This window comes from Panthera tigris, chromosome A1, assembly GCF_018350195.1.
Source record: "Panthera tigris isolate Pti1 chromosome A1, P.tigris_Pti1_mat1.1, whole genome shotgun sequence".
Taxonomy (NCBI): Eukaryota; Metazoa; Chordata; class Mammalia; order Carnivora; family Felidae; genus Panthera; species Panthera tigris.
The window spans coordinates 117200945-117220126 of NC_056660.1; the positions used below are offsets into that span (position 1 = coordinate 117200945).

The 19182-nt window shown below is 49.2% G+C and overlaps 1 protein-coding gene across 1 annotated transcript; it reads right to left on the reverse strand.

Annotated features, from left to right (window-relative positions):
* Positions 1–3242: 3242 nt before the first annotated feature.
* PCDH12 (protocadherin 12) lies at positions 3243–18264 on the reverse strand. Its single transcript, XM_007077927.3, has 4 exons — positions 15060–18264; positions 11932–12029; positions 9921–10072; positions 3243–5476 (listed from the first exon to the last, which is right to left on the reverse strand). Exons 1-4 carry the CDS (start codon positions 17937–17939, stop codon positions 4977–4979), a joined length of 3630 nt encoding a protein of 1209 aa, XP_007077989.2. The 5' UTR covers positions 17940–18264; the 3' UTR covers positions 3243–4976.
* Between the last annotated feature and the right edge of the window lie 918 nt (positions 18265–19182).

The window sequence follows — 19182 nt, forward strand, 5'->3', positions numbered from 1 at the left end:
GGGTCTTAAAAGCTTCTCCAAGGGAGAGACTTAGGAAGAAATGATTTCTGAGTCAACGCTAATGACTCCAATTACTGAATCTGTGAATAGCTATTCCCTGGCTTCTGGATGTTAGCCCAAGTTCAATAGCATGGATGTGGTTGAGGGTAGGGAGTGGGAGGGACCAAACCCTCTAGTAACTGTTCAGATATGAAAGATCACCCAGCTTGGCCAGTTCAACAGTGGAAGGAGTTGGGGGTGGAGGTTGTCTTCTCTGCTGCCCACCCCTCTCACCAACCTCCAGTGGCTCCTGCCACACTTTTCTAGCACTTTCCTCTTGTCATGGGGGCCCTAAGCTTCTTTCAACTTTAGTGTCTCCCCTGACTGCTACTCCCTTTCCAGAGCTGCCCTGCATGCTGGCCTTCCCACCCCCACACTGATCCCCTCATGCGGCTGCCTCCCACAGATGTCTCCTTGGGATCTGGGACCTTGTCTTTGTATTCTGGTATCCTCAGCACTTAGCACAAGGCCCACGCTAGTAGGAGCTCAATACACACATTGGTTAAAGGTTAGGTTTTTAAGCTGTACAATGCACTAATCTCTGCAAGAAAAAAAAAGTTTCTGTGGTCAAATAAGTTTGGGAAACGCTATACCAGACATCCCTTTTTTTATAGATTTACAGTGTACATCAGCATCTTTAAGGTTCCAAGAAGTCCTGCAGTAAAGAACTTGGTTAACCCCATGTTTGCCAGCCTGAGCCGAGCACAGAGCCCAGCCACACACAGATTGCCGATCAAACTTCCTGGGGCAACTTCTGTAAAATGTCATTTCCTGCCCTCCTGTGGGACCCTACTCTCCAGTCTCCTCCCCTCCTCTTGTCATTTTGACTTACCGATTCCTTCTGGGGAAGGAGTGGCAGTTCAGACAGCCGTGGGACAGCGGGCGTCCCGTGTTGAGGGCCAGATGCAGCTCTCCTTCCCCCTCAGTAATTACAAGTTAAGTACTGATTCAATTTGGGGTGCTAAACGTGGAGGTAGGATATTTTTAAGCTCTCCTTGTGGAAAGGCAGGATGGAAGAGTCGTGAGAGCAATGTTGTCAAGAGACCAGAAATCCTTGGCTGTTCAGTCACTGCGGTCTCCGTCCATCCCCAAGGGGTGGGCCTTCATCCACAGACCCAGGCACTGCTGTGCTTTCGCCATTACAATTCCATTGTTAATGACTTGTCATCAGTGCCCTGAAAGGAAATATGAGGTGGGGAGGACAAGGGAGTGGCCCCTGCCTGGGTTAGGTACAGGGTGACCCAAGTTTTAGGACCTGGTGCCCTTTGGCAGTGAGACTTTTGTGCGAGGCTGTGCTGACTCAGTTCCCTTATCCAGAGATGTTGCTTTCAGGGATCCGTGACACAGTACAGACAAGGCTGTTCGATTCATTATATCTTCAGTGCTAATACAGTGCAGGGTGCTTAGTAAATGTTCAGTAAATATCTGTTGAAGGAATGAGTGATTTTATGCATTGCCCCCTTTCCACCCAGTTCCTTGCACCAAGCCTACCTAGCACATAGTAAGTGCTTTAAATATTTGTTGAGTCCATGATTCTGTATACTCCCCACTGGAAGAAGTAGCTTCCAGTGCTACTTCTGACACCTAGTAAGTGCTCAATAAATACAAAGTGTTTGTTGAATGAGTGTTTCTGATCATGCCTCCGTCCTCCCCTGCCCCATTACATCAGACTCCATACTTAGTAGGAGCTGGAAAAGGCTGACCTATTTTCTTGGTGCATACTATGTGCCAGGCCGAGCCCGTGCTAAAACACCTCCCTCCCCCTCCTGTCTTCCTTTTGGGATATGGTTCTCTCCGGAGTCCCATGGGTATTGGTTGCCATCTCACTCTTGTTTTAGCCAGAGGAGAGGTAGGGTCAGTGAGCTGCCAAGCTGAAGTTGGGTGACAGACAAGGAGGCTGCCTGTCAATCTCTGAGCTGCCCCCAGGCTCCAAGTGAGCACTGCATCACACTCCTCGTGCTGGAGAACCGGCTGACTGTTGATTAAAAAAAAAAAAAAAAGTCCCTCTGCGCTTTCCAAATTAAGACGACATTTAACTGAGTGCTTGCTGGCTTGCCTGCTCCCTCGATATCCCAGGGGATTGAGCCCATCTTGGTGAAAACTGTTCTGAGCATGTCCGAAGTCTCAGCTTTGACATTTTGGCTGATGCGAAGAAGTTTCCGTAACCTTTTTGCTCAGCATGCTCAATTTTGTCGCCATACACACTGTGTCACTCAGCCTGTTCATGGGAAAGTGCTGGGTGTTCCCATGCTAGGAGTTGGTTGCATGCTGCAGACGAGAGCAGCTACATACATCCCCACTCTGACCAGAGATCAGTTGCCTCAGAACAGAAACAGCTCTACCCATGAATTCCTTAGGGTCTGCGGAGAAGGCAGAGCCGAGGACCAACAGAGAGGATCACAGTGGTCCTTAATCTTATTGAGGCCCCAGACCCCCTTTGAAAATGTGGCAAAAGCACTGACTCCTTCCCATACAAAAGTATGCAGCCCTTCAATTTTGCATGCACTTTAGCGGATTTATAGATCTTGAAGCCCGACCATGGACTCCAGGTTAAGAACTGTTGATTTGTTAGAAAGAACATCACACAAATTCCAGATCCAAATCCTAGCCCTGCCACAAGCCCGCCATGCAGCTTTGTGCAGATCAGAAGTGTCTTGCTTTTTTCTTGGCTATAAAATGTTCTGGCTCCTTACGAGTAAAATTGCTTGTGTTTGTGGAGGTTTAGGGAGTGATTTAGACAAGGTGCAGTATAACCTTTCATAGGTTACTTGTTACTTTGGGAATCTGATGAGGACTTTGCATCTTCTGCCTAGAAAAACACCTATACACAAGGCTTTGCCTAGTATTCTCAAGGTCCAAGAGCTACAGATTAGGGATTTTTGAACTAGAGTGAAGCAGTGATCAAGGGCATCCAGTGATCCAGTTGACAGCCACAGTTCCAGCTTTCTTTTTAATTAATTAATTTGGCTCCGGGTTTCTTAGGTTGGCTCTTCCCCCATCTCTTCTTTTCTCCACCCTCCCAACATGAGCTCGGCATCAAAAATCCACTAGTAATCGTGGGTGGAGAGTGGCGGTCAGCGTAGTTTACTCTAGTTCTGTGGTTTTCAGACTTTGATTTCCCATAATGGAAGTTTTCTTTCTTTCTTTGTAATGACGTCTTACCTGCAGCTCCAATACAGATAAAAGGAAACTCTGAAGCACTGATTTATCCATTTATTTACTCATTCATTCAACAAGTTAAGTATACATCCATTGTTGCTTTGTGCCAGTCACCTGGCTGGTCAGGCTCGAGACCCTGTCTGCTTAGTTTCCCCTGGCCTCTCTCATTTACTTGGGGAACGCAACAGCTTAAAACTCACAGATCTTATAAGGAGATCACTTGGGCCTGAAGTGAGGTGACACACACCCAGAGACCCTACTCTTGGGGCATTTAACTTTTGGGGGCCTCATTTTCCTCATCTGTAAAATGGAATAACTGGATAAGGGTGCCACATTGGATTCCAAATATATATGATTTTCATTATCCCTGGCTGGGAGTATGATTGGCCCATTACTGTGGACAATGAACGTAAGTACTGGCCTCCAACAGAGAACGAAAGGGGGAGCACAGAGAGGAATTTTTGCCTTTAGTGTCCAGGAGGGCCCCATGCTACCAAGAAGCTGAATGGCTAGCTGACTGACTGCTTGGAAATTTCCAGGAAAATTATAAGGCTGAGACTTGGAAAAATATTTGCTATTTCTTTGCTCCCTCCTGCCCTGGAAGTTTTGCTGCTGTCAGTATCGATTTCATAGACCCAGTTCATACACTGTTCTCTAGGGCCTGAATTCACAGGCCCAAACCTGCTGTGACAGAGGAAGATTTACCCATGAACGGTGCGTCTGCAAGGATGACGTCTGTACCTGAAGGGCTAATCGCTGGGAAAGCACAGGAGCCTGCAGAAGCTCAGGCCCGTGTCAGATTAGATCCAAGTCCCTCTTGTTCTGTGCTCAGAAATGCAGAGCTGTGGAGGCCTGAGCAGCTTTAGAAACGTTCTTTTCAACAGTGTTTCATGAGGGGAGCTCAGGTAAGTCCACACCTGGCAGGAGCTCAGCTGCGGGGCCTTTTCCTTCCCTCTCCTTGGCTGGCAGTGTAGTGTCAAAGTGGAGGGCAGAGGTTTTGGTGTTCAAGACTAGTTCAAAGCTTGCTTCTGCCTCCACTCTTGATCTTGGGCAAGACACTCTGCTTCTCCAAGCCTCACGTCCTTGCCTGTGGAATGGGGATAATAACACCTCCCTCCCAAGGTTGTTGGGAAATTAAACTAAATCCTAGCGTAAAGCCCAGGGCTTCACTGGCTCACATAAATGCTCTATAAATAGTCATGCTTTTCTTAGCCCTAATTTTCCAGCTGAGAAGCAGATTATTTGATAAGGTAGCAATAGGGAAGTAGGGTCAAGAGCACACGTGTTCATCATTGTGTACCTAGCACTGTGTACTAATGTGCCCTATTCCTGTCCACGTCCAGCATACCATCTTGCCAGGAAATGGGCAACAAGGACACCTCACTCTGCTACCCTTCCCCTGCCCCCTCTTGACAGGTGCAAACAGGATCATGAGCCAGTGCTTTTCCTTTATTAGTAGGTCAGAGAGCTTTGCCTGGCACCCCAGGACCAGCACCCCACCCCCAACTATGTGATGAGGCCATCCTTTCCTGCTTATGACACTCCTTGGCATCTGTTCCACAGGAGGCCTGACCCTCTGTGCTCTACATGTGTTTTGCCAGCAAACACTCATTTCAGCCAAAAAATTCACTCCAAAAAGTTCACAGGCAGAGCCAGCCCTTCACAAGGGGCTGCTTTGGTCAGTCAGATGTTAGTTGTGGCTCCCCTGCCTCCTCTGTGGGGCAGCATAGGTCGCCCTAAAGTTCTTGGGCCACCTCTCAACAGTGAATTCAAAGATTTTAGAAAGCAGCTCGTGTCCCAGGATCCTTAGCGCCTGGGCTCCCTAACATCCCTGGTTCCTGGATCCACAGCCCCCTGCTGCTGCTGCTGCTGCTGCTGCTGCTGCCAGTCCTGCCCTCGGCCCCCTTCTTTCCACCTGGGCCCCCCTGTCCTTCTGCGCCCGAGGCCCCGCTGGTGGCCAGGTCCAGACTGAGGGTTCTCCCGCAGACAGAGAGCCTCCGCAGCACCTCGGAGGCAGCCTCCACAGGCACGCTGGAGCGTTGTTCGAGCAGCATTTCCAACAGTGAGCTCATCTCCGAGACAAAGGTGCTGGCCAGCTGCGTGCCTGTCAGGCTCAGCTCAGGCCCCGTCGCCTTGCCGAACGTCTGAAAGGTCCTCGGCTCCTCCATGGCCGGAGTGTCTGGTGAGAACACGTTGTCACGGTAGTTCGTGGTGAGGGGCAAAGAGAGCCTCGCCATCCAGGCCGGATCAGGGACGCTCAGCCGGTCCAGGGCCAAGCCTGCATGGGAAGGAGGGGACGCAGTGAGGGCTGGGCCCGGGGAAGGGCCAGGCAGGCCAGGGTGGGGCTGTGGGCAGGGCAAGGGCAATGGACAAAGGAGGGAAGGGAAATGGCGGGGGACAGACGGGGAGGCCAGAGCGGGACGGGAAGGAAGAGGCCCTGACAGGGAAGCTTGCTGGGCAGGAAGGCTGCTGACTGAAGTACCCACACGAGGTGAGTAGGGAGGAGGCAGGAGGAGGAAGAAGACCTTGAATTAGAAATTGACCCTTTCCTGAAGAATTTCCTGGGCCTGGTGTGTTTCAGGCTGGGTGTCTTCCATCTACCCAGGTAGTCGGGATCCTCGCTCCCTCAGGGCACTAGTAGGTGAAGATGGCATTGCCAGGGGGTGGGGTGGGGGGGGGTGAGGGGGTGGGGGGGCAGGAGGGGACATCCCTCTTCTTAGCCGAGGCTGGAGTTCCTGACTTGGTCCTGCCATCTGCCTGTGTTCATAACAATAGTGGCCACTTCTTAAGTTCTTTCGTGCCAAGCAATTTATATAATTCTCTCATTTAACCTCTGCACATACCTTTGAAGTTAAGAGTGCTATCCCATTTTATGGATGAGGAAACTCAAGTTCCAGGAAGTTGAATCATACATCTACTAGGCAACCAAACCAAGGTTTGATACCAAATCTGATGACTTCGAAGCCTCATGTGACTGTACCACCCACCCACTGTCTGAGGAGCCGGCCCCTTATCCCCCTGGGTGCTCCGGGTGCCCCCCTGTGGCCTCTGGAATCCCCAGGCCTGCTAAGGTCTGTACTGTCAGCATGCCCTAAACTCCTCAAACTTTACTTCTCAAGCTGCAGGAAACCCTGGCCTCGAGGCTGGGAAAGGGCTGTCTGCCTAAGGGCTGTCCCAGGAAAGGGACAGTGAAAAACTGTCCCCTAGATCCCTAATGCCACCATCACGCTTTTCCTTTTCACATCTCTTGAACAAAAATACTATCTCAAAAAAATAACCCTGGGGGCACCTGGGTGGCTCAGTCAGTTAAGTGTCTGACCCTTGGTTTTGGCTCAGGTCATGATCTTACAGTTTTGTGTGTTCAAGCCCTGCATCGGGCTCAGTGCTGGCAGCGCAGATCCTGCTTGGGACTCTCTCTCCCTCTCTCTCTGCCCCTCCCCTGCTCACACTGTCTCTGTCTCTATTAAAAATAAATAAAAAGAAAAAAAAAAGAAAACTAGCCCTGGGCCCAATGGTAGAGGCCAAGTCAAAGGAAAAAAAGTATAAGTCTTATGTTTAAGCAACTGTGTTTAGTAAAAAAAAAGGTACAACATCCACTTTAGTGTGTATTTAATGTTTGCTTCAGGTGAGCTGCTTTAGAATCTATGCATATAATAAAAGACTGGAAGGAGATATGTCAAAATGTTAACTGGAGTTACCCCTAGGCAGAAGTGATTTATTCTCTTTTTGTTTGCCTACATTTTCCTACCTTAACCAAATATTACTTTTGTAATTTGGAAAAGTTATTCCAAAATACAGCTAATCACTGTTTATATTGATAAATGAGTCTTAGTCTTGCCTTGTCAGGGTCAGACCTCTTCCCCACTGGTCCAGCCCCTGCCTGGGACTTAGTAAGCATCTCTTGAATGACTCAGTGAACATAAATATTAACCCTGGGCATTTGGGAAATGTAAACCTTAGTTCCCTGAGACTCTGGTAATAAGGTTGAAACTTTTTTGGTGTTATAGAATCAGGCTTTTGTACCAGGGTCAGAGAGCTTCAGAAGGAATGAGGCTTGGAATGAGAAAATCACTGGAGTGTATAAGAATGGCTGAAAAGCAGTGGTGAATCCACCCCGAGGCAGGTAGACGCTGGGCTGGCCTGGGCTTGATTTCCCACCTCTGCCATTTATGAGCAGTGTGACCTTGGGAAAATCCCGTAACCTCTCTGAGCCTCCTTTTTCTCTCATAAAGTGGTGAAATAGTAGGACTCATCTTGTCAGGTTGCTGGGAGCATTCAGTGAGCTCGTGTGGCCAGTTAAATATTGTCCTTATCATATCATCAGATGGATGCTCCCCAGACTTCTGGGGTCAGCAAGCTCACCCCTTCTCAGCCCTGCCCTGTGAGCAGCGCAGGCTTTTCTATCCTTGCTGCCCTCGTCACCACCCCCCCTACTTCTTACAGTGCTCCTGTGCTCTTTGCCCTCTGTGCTGTGGAGAAGCAGGACCGTGTGGCAGCAATGCCCACAGGTTCCAGCCCAGAGCTGGCCAGTAGAGATTCATGCGAGCCATAGAGGTCATTTTAAATTTTCTAGGAGCCATGTTAAAAAAGTCAAAAGGAAAGATGAAATTGATTTGTAAAACATTTTTGTAATTAATATCATTTTATCATGTAATTTTTTTAATTAATGAGATATTTTACAGTTTTTTCATACTAAGTCTTCAAAATCTGAAGTGTGTTTTATATGTTTATCACATCCTTTTTATTTTTTTTAATTTTTTTTTTTAACATTTATTTATTTTTGAGACAGACAGAGACAGAGCATGAACGGGGGAGGGGCAGAGAGAGAGGGAGACACAGAATCGGAAGCAGGCTCCAGGCTCTGAGCCATCAGCCCAGAGCCCGACACGGGGCTCCAACTCACGGACCGTGAGATTGTGACCTGAGCTGAAGTCGGACGGACGCTCAACCGACTGAGCCACCCAGGCGCCCCTATCACATCCTTTTTAAAAAAATAATAAGTTACACTTTTTAAAATACATTTTTATTTATTTATTTATTTATTTATTTTAAGTAAGCTCTATGCCCAACACGGGACTAGAAGTTACCACCAGAGATCAAGAGTCAGATGCTCTACTGACTGAGCCGGCTCAGGCGCTCCAGGTTTTGTTTTTGTTTTTGTTTTTTTAAAGATGTCTGATTCTTTTTTCTTTAAAGTAATCTCTGTGCCCAACATGGGGCTCAAACTCACAACCCCGAGATCAGGAGTTGCATGCTCTTCCCACTGAGCCAGGTACAGGCCCCCATATATCCCAAATTGATTCCGACTAGCCTTTTTCAAATGTGGCTAGTGGCTACCATATTGGACCTCACGGTTGTAGATTCTAGACAATGCTGTCCTACAAAACTTTCTGTATGTGTGCTGCCCAAAGCAATATGCACTAACCACAAGTGGCTAGTGAGCACTTGAAATGTGGCTGCTATAACTGAAGAACTGAATTTTTCATTTAACTTAATTTTAATTAGATTTAACTTTCCTTAATTTTAATTTAGAGCCACATTGCCAGTGTTAGTAACCATTTTCTGTACAACCTTGGGAAAATTATTAAACACCCTCACCCCTCAGTTTTTTCCTTTATGAAATGGTGATAACGAATAGTTTCTCTTAAGATGTTCTATCTTGTAAGATTTTCTCGTGAGGAGCACAGAACAGGGACTAGTACATAGAAAGCTCTCCATAAATTTTAGCTATACTTTTGTAAAGATTTTTTCCCCATGTTTATTTTTTAAGATTTTTTAAAATGCTTTTATTTATTTTTGAGACAGAGACAGAGCATGAGTGGGGGAGGGGCAGAGAAAGAGGGAGACACAGAATTTGTACCAGGCTTCAGGCTCTGAGCTGGCAGCACAGAGCCCGACATGGGGCTCAAACCCATGAACCATGAGATCATGAGCTGAAGTCCAACGCTCACCCGACTGAGCCACCCAGGTGCGCCTGTTAGCTATAGTCCTTGCCATGCCTTCAATGTGTTTACAGCCAAATGGAACACATAGGATACGTCCAGCTGAGAAACATTATTAACCACAGAAACAGAAAACCACAGCGTAGGGATGTACAGAGGTATGCTATGTTACCTAAAGGAGGCTAACCAATGTCCAGCTAGCACCAGATTATGTACTTAATATCAAAACTAACTGTTTCTCTAGAAAATGTGATTTTTGTTTCAATTAGAAATATTAACACATTAAAGATTTGACTCAGTTCTCAGGGTCAAAGGATATTTAAGCCCACCAAAGAAACACAAATGAGTGGTTTAGGAAGTAAGGGGAGGTCTCCTTGATGGCATGCAGGCCCAGGTTGGTTCCCTTTCCGTCATTGATGAGCTAAGTGACTCTAGGCAGGCTGCGGTGCCTCTCTGAGCCTCAGTTTGCTTATCTCTAAATTGGAGCTCATAACATCTGCCTCCAAAGACTGGAAGATTAAATGTGATAATGTATATGAGACACTCCCCAGTACCTGGCACATACCAAGAGCTCATTTGCTATTAATATGATTTTTAAAATGAATAATCAAAGTAGCATCTTGTCTTTAAACAAATGAAGATTGCCTGAAGCTTTAGGGAAAGTTAAATGCTGCTGATATTCCTGCCCAGAAACAGAATGTCTGTGTTCTCCCATGGAGGGCATGCAAGGTGACCTTGGAGGCAGAAGCAAGGTCAGAGTGATCCTGAGGAGTTCCTTACCTGTGTGGGGGTCCAACAGGTTTGACAGCTCTTCTTCTAGCAGCTGCTTCACAGAGAGATCATCTTCAGAATCCAGGGGCCCTTCCTCCTGGTCTGGTTCTGCCTGGCTACCAGCCCTGGCACCTGGGCCATCTGTGTCTGGGACTGTGCTCCTACAAAGGAAGCCAACCAGTCCATGAGTGAGGAAATTCACACATAGATTCATTCATTCCTGTTCATGAACATTCTTCTATTCATGCCAGCATTCATTCCTTCACATAAGGAACTGGATACACAGCTCGGCCTTCAGAGTCAGACGAACTGGATAACTTGGTCCCAGGCCTCGCGCTACTACTCTGACTCTGTCCTCATCTCTAAAATGGGGATAATAACCCCCACCTCAAGGGGCATGTGAGGGTAAAATGAGACATTGTATGTAAAGAAATCAGTGCAGTGCCTGGTGCCTTGCAAGCACTCAGCAAATAGAAATAACAATGAATGCGTTGATATCATTACTCACCATTGTCCCTCCCACTCCTTTGCAATGCCTGGCCCAAAGTAGGAGCAGAGTAACTCTGGTTGAGACAATGCAGTCACCCATCCATCCATCTATCCATCCACCTCCATCCATCTGAGTATGAGCTCCAGTGAGGGCAAAGATTTTTGTCCACCTCATTCCCCGCTCACCAGTGCTCAAAGCAAGGGTTGGCTTAAGTACAAAGTAGGTGCTTAATAAATACTTTGTGGACAAAGTGACTGAATATTCCATATTCCCTATTTGAAGCCAAATCCCAGACCAGAAGAGCAGGGCAGCAGAAGATGTAGCTAAGGTGAGAAATCCAAAAGCCACTTGGACTCTACCTGACTCCTGCTGTCCCCATCCTGGCCTCTGCCTCCTGCAAACCCTGCCTACCACTTGGGGAGGCTATTTCTCGGGACTGCCTCAGTATGGCAGGACAGGTCTGGCCCCACATTCCAGCAGGTGGGAAGGCTCCCTGAGGAGCTTTAAGGTCTGGGCATCTTTTCTGCCTTTTTTCTGTGACCATTCCTGCTGTCATGAAGCAATCAGCAGGGAGGTGACAAGTTTGCAATAATGATGACAACAACTAATGTTTATTAAGCAATTACTCGGAGTCAGGCCTTAGGTTTTGCAAGGTATGTGCACCTTCTCAGACTTTTCACATCTGTAAGGGGTTCTCTTGTTATTATTCCCATTTTGCAAATGAGAAAACCAATCAGTGGTGCTCTCCACCACCTCCCACCATCTTTGCAAAGAAGAAGGTATGAGTTGTCAAGGCAAGAGCACCGAACCTGGAGTCAGGTGCCCTGAGCTGGTCCCAGCTTTGCCACTCACTGGTTACGTGACCTTGAGCAAAGTCACTTTAGGAGGAAAGGATTGAGCATTGGTTATGCACCTACTGTGTGCCAGTCACTGGGCTGTGGGCCTCGAGTAAATCTGATCATTAAATCTTTACCCCATCACTGCAAGGAAGTGTGATGACCTCCATTTTACAGATTAGAAACTGAGGCCCTGAGGATTTATCTGGCTTGCTCAAGTTTAACACAGCGAGGTCGGATCAAACCACTTAGAGCTCCAGTTTCTACATCTGTAACAAAAAAGAATTATATTAGATGTCCCCTTGAGGTCTCTTTAATTCTAGGAGTGTCCAAAAGAACACATCCACACACCCATATCCTTAGCCGGGGAGTCCTTATATTATGTTTAAGGGTCGAGAGAAAGAAAGCTGAAAGTTACACATTTAAAGCCCTAGCCCAGCACCTCTGCAATCAGGGGATAGATAGAGCCTCAGGGATGAAGTCATTTCCTTAGAGACTCTGGGTCCTATAAATACTATAAATACAGTTGCTCCGGGACCACGCTGCCTGGAATGGGGGGATGGATGCAGTCCGGTGCTCTCCCAGGGGACTGCTGTCTGGGATGTGCTCACCCCTCCTCAGATCACAGAGGCCGCAGGGGTGCACCCGAGCCGGTGGGGGGCTCGAGAAGCCTGTGGGTACATGTGCTGCTTACCTGCCGCCGCTGGGCTTGGCCAAGTACTTATTTCCCCGGTGGTTTGGTTTGGGCTGGAATTGGCCCTGATGCAGCAAGGACAGCAGCTGGGAGATTTGCTGCAAGACAGGAAAAATCTGTTGACTCCACACAATTCCGACCCAGCACACTTCCTTGCCGGATGTTTCCCTCAATGCCGGCGCTTTCTTTTTATAGTCTTTCCTCCAGCTTCAGATGTTTGTGTGATCAGATGGGGGATGGTGACCAGTGACGGAGGCAGGGACCTGTGCAGGCAGGTTCCTTGTTTTGTCCTGTCACCACAGGACATGGGTGTCTGAGGGAGAGAATGGGGACCCCCTGGGCCCATCCCCTCATTCTCATTCTCAGTGACCTGCTCCCGCTGGAATCTGTGGGATGGGGGTGAAAAGGGCATTTCCTGACCATAAATTCATTATTACTTTGATAAGCGTTGTCTGAAGGTGTTATTTCCATGCCTTTAGCAGTATTCAAACACTCAGACCGCAAGACTCTGCTGTGGAGAAAGCAAAATGTATCATTCATTCATTCATTCATTCAGCAAGAGTAAGAATGAGAACAGAAGGCAAGCTGAAAGCCCAGAGGAGACAGTAGAGGTTCAAAAAGGCTGGACAGTGGGGCAGGGGGTGAATGAGATGTCAGGACCAGACCCTGCAGGGACTTGTGAAAGAGAAGGCAACAGACCAAGTCTTGGGATGCGGAGTTCTAGTTCAAGGTCATTTCTAGTATGTGTAACGTTAGGCAGGTTTTTAGACATACTCAGACCTCAGTTCCCTCATTTCTAAGTTGGAGCTGGAAATACCCACCCAGCCTTCTTCACCGGGTTGTCAGGATTAATCCAATGGTTTTAAAATTTTAAATGCTCAGAGAATGTGAGGAGTAAGGGTTGTTGCTCCTAGAAACACTGCCTCTGGCTCCTGGGCCTACCCCCACTTTTCCCCGAGAAGGCCCACTTGGCCTCTCTGGGCAGCTCCAGCTAGAAAGTGCCAAAACCACAGAGGACAGTTGGAAGAGGAGGTGGTAAGGGCTGGGGTCTCACTGTGACTTGGGAGAGTCAGTGTCCAGTTGCCTGCTTCAGGGCAGATCCCACCTCTCTGCCCGGGCCCAGAAGCCCTGCTAAGGCACCTGCCACTCTTCCAAGGGTTAGCTGATGTTTCAGGGACAGTCCCCAACTGCCACGCCCTGAACATAGTGCTGTCATTCAGAGTCACTTCAATGTTAGAGCACAGACTCTGGAATCAGTCAGACTTGGATTCAAATTCTAAATCTGCCCCTGTTCCAGTTCCAACTGGATGGCCTTGAGAAATTAAGCATTTTGAGTCTCGGTTTCCTCAGCGGTCAAAAGGGAATAATAATGAGGCCCAGTTGGTTGTAGTTATAAGGATTAAATGAGTGAAGATATATAATTCATTTATTTACTTTTCTTTAAAGTAATCTGTCTATTCAGCATGGGGCTCGAACCCACAACCCTAACATGGAGAGTCACATGCTCTACCAACTAAGCCAGCCAGGCACCCCTATAATTCATTTATTAATAGATCTTATGATAACCACTTAAAAACTGTAGGGGTGGTGTATAATCTCATTTAATTTTTACAATAACCCTAGGGATGAGATACCACCATTACACCCATTTTGCAGATGTGGAACATGAGGCTCACAGGGACTACATAGCAGTTAGAAGCCGGGCTACAATTTGATCCCAGATCTGGCTCTGCTGTGGCTGCTGGAAAGACCTGAGCATTAAGCAAGCTGCCTCTTTCTGTCAAGTTGATCCCAGCTGGGCACCCTTCTTTCCATCATCCCGGTGGGTTCAACCACAGTCCCTGTTCTCTGCTATCTCTGCTAGCACAGTGTTTGGCTCAAAAAGCTCCCTCAGTAAGCATTTGACGAATGAGTGAATGAATGAACAAACGAATGAATGGCTCTGGGCAACCTCTGGGGCTACATAGGTCCCAGGGCAAGACTCCTAAGAGAGGAGCCGGGCTCTCGCCAGGTGGCTTCCTGGGGAGGGTGTAGGGGAAGGAAGCTGTGTCCTTGCTCCACAGGAAACCTGAGCCAATGGCCTGGCCAAACAGAAGTGTGCCTTGAGTGGGCAGCCTGGCACAGGGAAAGTTATCTGAAGTGGAGAGGAACAGATATGGGTGTGAGATAAGTTACAGTCTCTGAAAAAGATTTCCCATTTTTGTCTAGCAAATCCCAGGTCGCTAGATACTTTGTCCTTCATTATCCCATTTGATCCTCAACCCCTGGGAGGTAGACGCAGGGTAATTTTGGCATCATAATTGCCATTTAATAGATGAGGAAAGGGGGGCTCTGATATTGACAGACTTGCCCAAGGTTGCCCAGCTACTAAGCCGCTATGCTGAAATTTAACCCAGATCTGCCAGACTCCCAAGTTCTGAGATTGTTTCCACTGCCCCATTCTACAGGCCTTGCCAGCAAAGTCTAGTCTTAGGCAAGTCACATGCAGCCTTTGAGCCCGGGGGCAATGATGCCCATGCTGGCCTGCTTCATGGGGAGGCTGCCCAGATAAGAAGAGATGAAGAGCTTTTGCAGAAGTAATCGTAACCATTTGCTGAGTGCTCACTATGTGCCAGACATTATTCTAGGCTTTAAGTGCACTCATTTCATCTTCAAGCAAATTTAGGAGATGGGTACAATTAACGCAGACGTCTTCAACAACAGAGAAGCTGAGTAATGTTCCTTTGGTTCTCAGCTAAGAAGAGGTGGGGCCAGGATTTGAACCCAGGCAGTGTGAACCCAAAGCATGTATTCTTAAGCGTGCCTGTTGCTGTGTGTCTACTTGACAGACCCTAAGTAAGTGCTTTTATAAGAACTAATTAAGTCCTCAGGACAGCTCTCCAAGACAGATGCTCTTACCATGATCTCTGCTTTACAGAGAGGAAAACAAAGACTCAGAGATAGCAAGTAAGGTGCCCAACAGCTAAATTCTGTTGCCCTCAGAACTGTGCCCTGACCCACTGCATCCAATGTACCGTAAAGTCCCTAGTGAGCCCAAGGAATGCATGTGATGAATGTGAGGGTAATGGGGGTGTCTGATGTGGTGGTCCAGGGGTGACCACAGAGAGAGCTGCCCACACCCAAGGTACCTGAACAGGAGGGGAATCCATCGTGAGTTCCTCCACAGGATTCCGCTCTGCAAAGGCAGCCACAGATAGCCGGACCAGGCTCCGCAGGATCTGACGGGGACCTGTCTCTTTCTCAGGGGTCACTTTGCCATTGAGATTCCGCTGCCGCCTCAGGGTTGCAGAGGAGGCCGGTGGACTCAGTGGAGCCTCCTCGCTGCCTGCGTCTCCTGGCAGCCTCCCTGCGGGGCTGCCCATAGCCTTCGGGGGCCTTGAGCGTGGCTGGCCCATCACAGGCTGGGACTCAGGAATGTTCAGGTTCTCCCTGGAGGCGTTCCTCTGCCTAGGATGGTGGAAAAGGAGGTTGACCGTGTCCTGCAGCACCTCTTGGCTCTCAGCCAGTGCTCCCTGGTTGCCTTGGTTACGCAGGGTCCTGTACAGGGTTGGAGTGAGGTGAAAGGGGGCCTGTAGGCAGGGGTCCCAGCCTGCTTCCATCGTCCCTTCCTTGCCTGCATCCTGGTGGGGCTGCCCAACTTCACTGGGCTCATCCACCTGACCCCTGAGCACAGGCACAAGGTGGATGTCTGCCTTCTGAATGTGTTTCTGGGGCCTCTTGGGCTGGTGGCGATAGGTAGACTTAGCCTCCCGACAGTTGTACACCCCACTGTCCTTCTTCTCTGTCCGGCAGATGGACATGATCAGAGCCAAGACCAACCCAAAGATGGCCAGAAGTACGACCAGGCAAATCACTGTCAGCACCGATGTGCTCAGGGTCCCAGGCTCACGGGCCCTGTCCCTCAAGTGGTCCACACTGGTGACAAACAAGACGCTCAGCAGGGCTCGGGTCTGCAAGGAGGGGCTGCCACGGTCTTCTACCACTATCTCCAGCTCCCACTCACTCCCAACGAGACTGCTGGCATTGGTGATGTTGATGAACAACTGCCCCAGGTGGGGGTTGAGAACAAAGAGACGGGCTTCATTTCCACTCCTAATACTGTAGAGGAGCTCTCCATTTGCACCTGAGTCTGCATCTCTTGCTACAATTGTTGTCAAAAGGAACAGCCGGGAACTGTGGGTTGTCAGTGGTGTTGTATCAGCACCCACTGGACCCAAGCCATTAGGAGTTTCAACGGGTACCAGAAGGTGGCCTGTGGAGGCATTTACGAGCACTGAGAGGCTGGCTTTTCCATCAACGAGGACAGGATGAATCACCTCTGGGGCATTATCGTTGACATCCAAGAGGCTGACCCACACAGAGACGCTGGATGCAAGTTGAGGCTGCCCCCAGTCCTCTGCGATCACACGAAACTCAAAACCAGCCATGTGTTCATAGTCCAGTGACCTCCGAGCAGTGACCTCTCCTGTGTCTGAATCAATAGCTACCAAGTGAGAAACTGGGGATTCCTGGATATGGTATGAGATTTTTCCATTAATGCCCAAGTCTGCGTCATGAGCCTTGATGGTAATGAGGTGAAGAGAAGGTAGGTTGTTCTCCCGAGTAGAGACCTCATACCTGCTCTTCTCAAACACAGGTGCATTGTCATTGGCATCACTGATGTGAATGCTGAGCTGTTTTCTGGCTGATAAGGGCTGGGGTCCTTGGTCTTGAGCCAACAGAGTGAGGGTATATTTGGGCCACTGCTCTCTGTCCAGTGTAGTGTTGGTTAGTAGCATGTATGTATTGCCATTGGTCCTTTTCAGTCTAAAGTGACCCAGTTCTTGGCTCAGCCAACAGTGGACCAGACCATTATTTCCTGAGTCCAAGTCATTTGCCATGACGAGAGCAATGAAACTATCCTTTGGAAGAGCCTCTGATACCAGCGATGGCTGGGAGGCCCATGTAATGTGGATGCTTGGGGCATTGTCATTGACGTCCAGAACCTTGATGAGTACTTTGCAATGGGCTGGGATGGGATTGGGACCCAAGTCCCTTGCCTGGACATCCACCTCATATGCAGGATTCTTCTCGTAGTCTAGGGGTTGACGCAGAATCACTTGGCCAGTCTTTGCATCGATACTGAAGGTGTCCAGCACCTCTGGAGGCACGTGCTTACTGAGGAAGAACTCCACCTCCCCATTGGGGCCTTGATCAGGGTCCGTGGCAGTCAAGTTTATGAGGAGAGTACCAGGGGCAGCATCTTCTTGAATTTCTAGTGCTAGTGAGCTCTCAGCAAACACAGGGCTGTTGTCATTGGAGTCCAGGACATTGACCTTGACCAAGCTGGTGCCTGACTTGGGGGGGTTCCCACTGTCATAGGCAGTTAGCACCAGATCAAAAAATGAGTGGATTTCCCTGTCTAGCTCCTTCACCACCACAAGTTCCGCATGTTTGGTCTCATCAGGCCCCACGATGACATCCAGGGCAAAGTGCTCGCTGGGAGACAGCGTGTAGGAGTGCAGGGTGTTGGGGCCAGTGTCTGGGTCCAGAGCTCTGTCCAAGGGTATCCGGGTGCGCAGAGAGGCACTCTCAGAGATTTCCAGCTCCTGCTCGCCTTTAGGAAACTGTGGCTCATGGTCATTGATGTCCAACACCTGGATCTCTACGTGGATCAGAGCCAAATCCCCTGTGGCAAGCACGTCAAAGGAAACCAAGCAGGGATCCTGCTGCCGGCAAAGCTGCTCTCGGTCCAGCCGCCTCCCTGTGCTAAGCAGGCCGTCCTCAGGATCCACCCGGATGGGGAGCGCCTGAGGCAGCTGCAAGATCTGGAAGGCAGTCCCCGTTTGCCCATGCCTCTCCTCCCAACCCAGTTCCCGGGACAGCTTGCCTATCACTGTGCCAGACGGCACTTCTTCTGACACTTGGTATCTCACAGTGAGAGTGGCCACCTCCTGACAACCCCCTGGAAGGAACAAGTAGCTACCTGGCCCCAAAAGCCCCAGCAGAAGTGGCAGAAGTTGTATCATGCTTACCGCCAGAGTGGGCTAGACTCAGAAACCACTAGAGTTCTTCAAGGGGTAGGCAAGTCCTCCAGTGTTTCCTGGGGGGCTTGATTAGCCCCGTTCTCCAAAACCTGTTGTCACAGCCTTGTCCCATAATTAGATGATGATGGAAGTAGCAGGATTCCCAAGCAAGGCCATGTTCATCTGAAGAGATCTCAGAGGTCCAGGCACCAATGAAGTGGAATTGCTAAGGGAGACCCCACACAGGGGCACCCATTTGTCCTCTTCAGTAAATGATAGAAAGAGCCGGTCCAAGAGGGACTTGACCCAGTAAAGCAGGATGTGGGGATCTGACTTCCAAACAGTTGCTGGGCTGGGGAAACGGAGAAGCAGCTTTTTCCTATGGAAACCCCACCTACAGGAAAAGGGAGGGCTGTAAGTTTCAATGCCAATTAGAGAAAGAGTGTTTCCCCCACTGTCGAGTGGCCTGTGGCTGAGCAGGATGGGAGTCCCAGGACAGGCCAATGGAAAGGTGCTATCCACTCAAGGTGGCCGCCGAGGGAAAGGCTGCTGTGCAAACAAGTGGGCAGAAAGCATGAGCCTCCGCCTGCCCCTGATACCCTTCCTGGCCGTGTCATGCACCCTGTGTCTCTCCTTTCCTCAGCTCTCTTTGATTCCCTCATATTCCCATTATTCCTCTCCCATTCCAGTCTTTTCCTTACACTCATCTACTTCAAAGTCTTGGCTCTGCCTGGATCACCCATTTTTGTCTCTTGGGAAACAACTGTGATTAAGAGAGTGACTGTCCGAGCCCAACTGTCTGGGTTCTAATCCTGACTCTGCAATTTACCAGCTGGGCCATGTGGGACAAGTCACTAAACCTCTCTGGGCCTCCTCCACTTCATCTTTAAAGTGTGTATGGGAATAAGAACAGTAGCACTCACAACAGGAAATTGTGAAGACGAAATGAAATGATGCGTGAAGGGCTGAGTCCTGGCTCAGAGTCACAGTCGATGAAGTTTGTGAGCAGTGGGTGTTGAGAACTGAATTGCTGGTCCCGCCTTAAGCTCTGGCTCTTCCACTGGCCCTGGGGCAGCCCCTGCCCACACAAACCCAGGAGGGTGCCCATGGCCTTGGCTCCTGAAGCGCAGGAATCTCTCTGACCTGACCACGTGGCTTCCTCCCCCTTCCTTTCCTGCTCCCCAGCCTTCAGGCCCATTGTTTTCTGCATCTGGTCCTGCCTGAGTCCCTGTCTAGGGGAATCCCC

What these genes read in the sequence shown, in the direction of transcription:
- PCDH12 (XM_007077927.3), bottom strand. Translation starts at nt 17,939, where the DNA reads ATGATACAACTTCTGCCACTTCTGCTGGGGCTTTTGGGGCCAGGTAGC. An exon ending in GCCAAGCCCAGCGGCGGCAG is followed by an intron (nt 10,073 to 11,931) that starts GTAAGCAGCACA and finishes CTTCCTTTGTAG; the next exon opens with GAGCACAGTCCCAGACACAG. An exon ending in CCTGTTGGACCCCCACACAG is followed by an intron (nt 5,477 to 9,920) that starts GTAAGGAACTCC and finishes CTTCCCATGCAG; the next exon opens with GCTTGGCCCTGGACCGGCTG.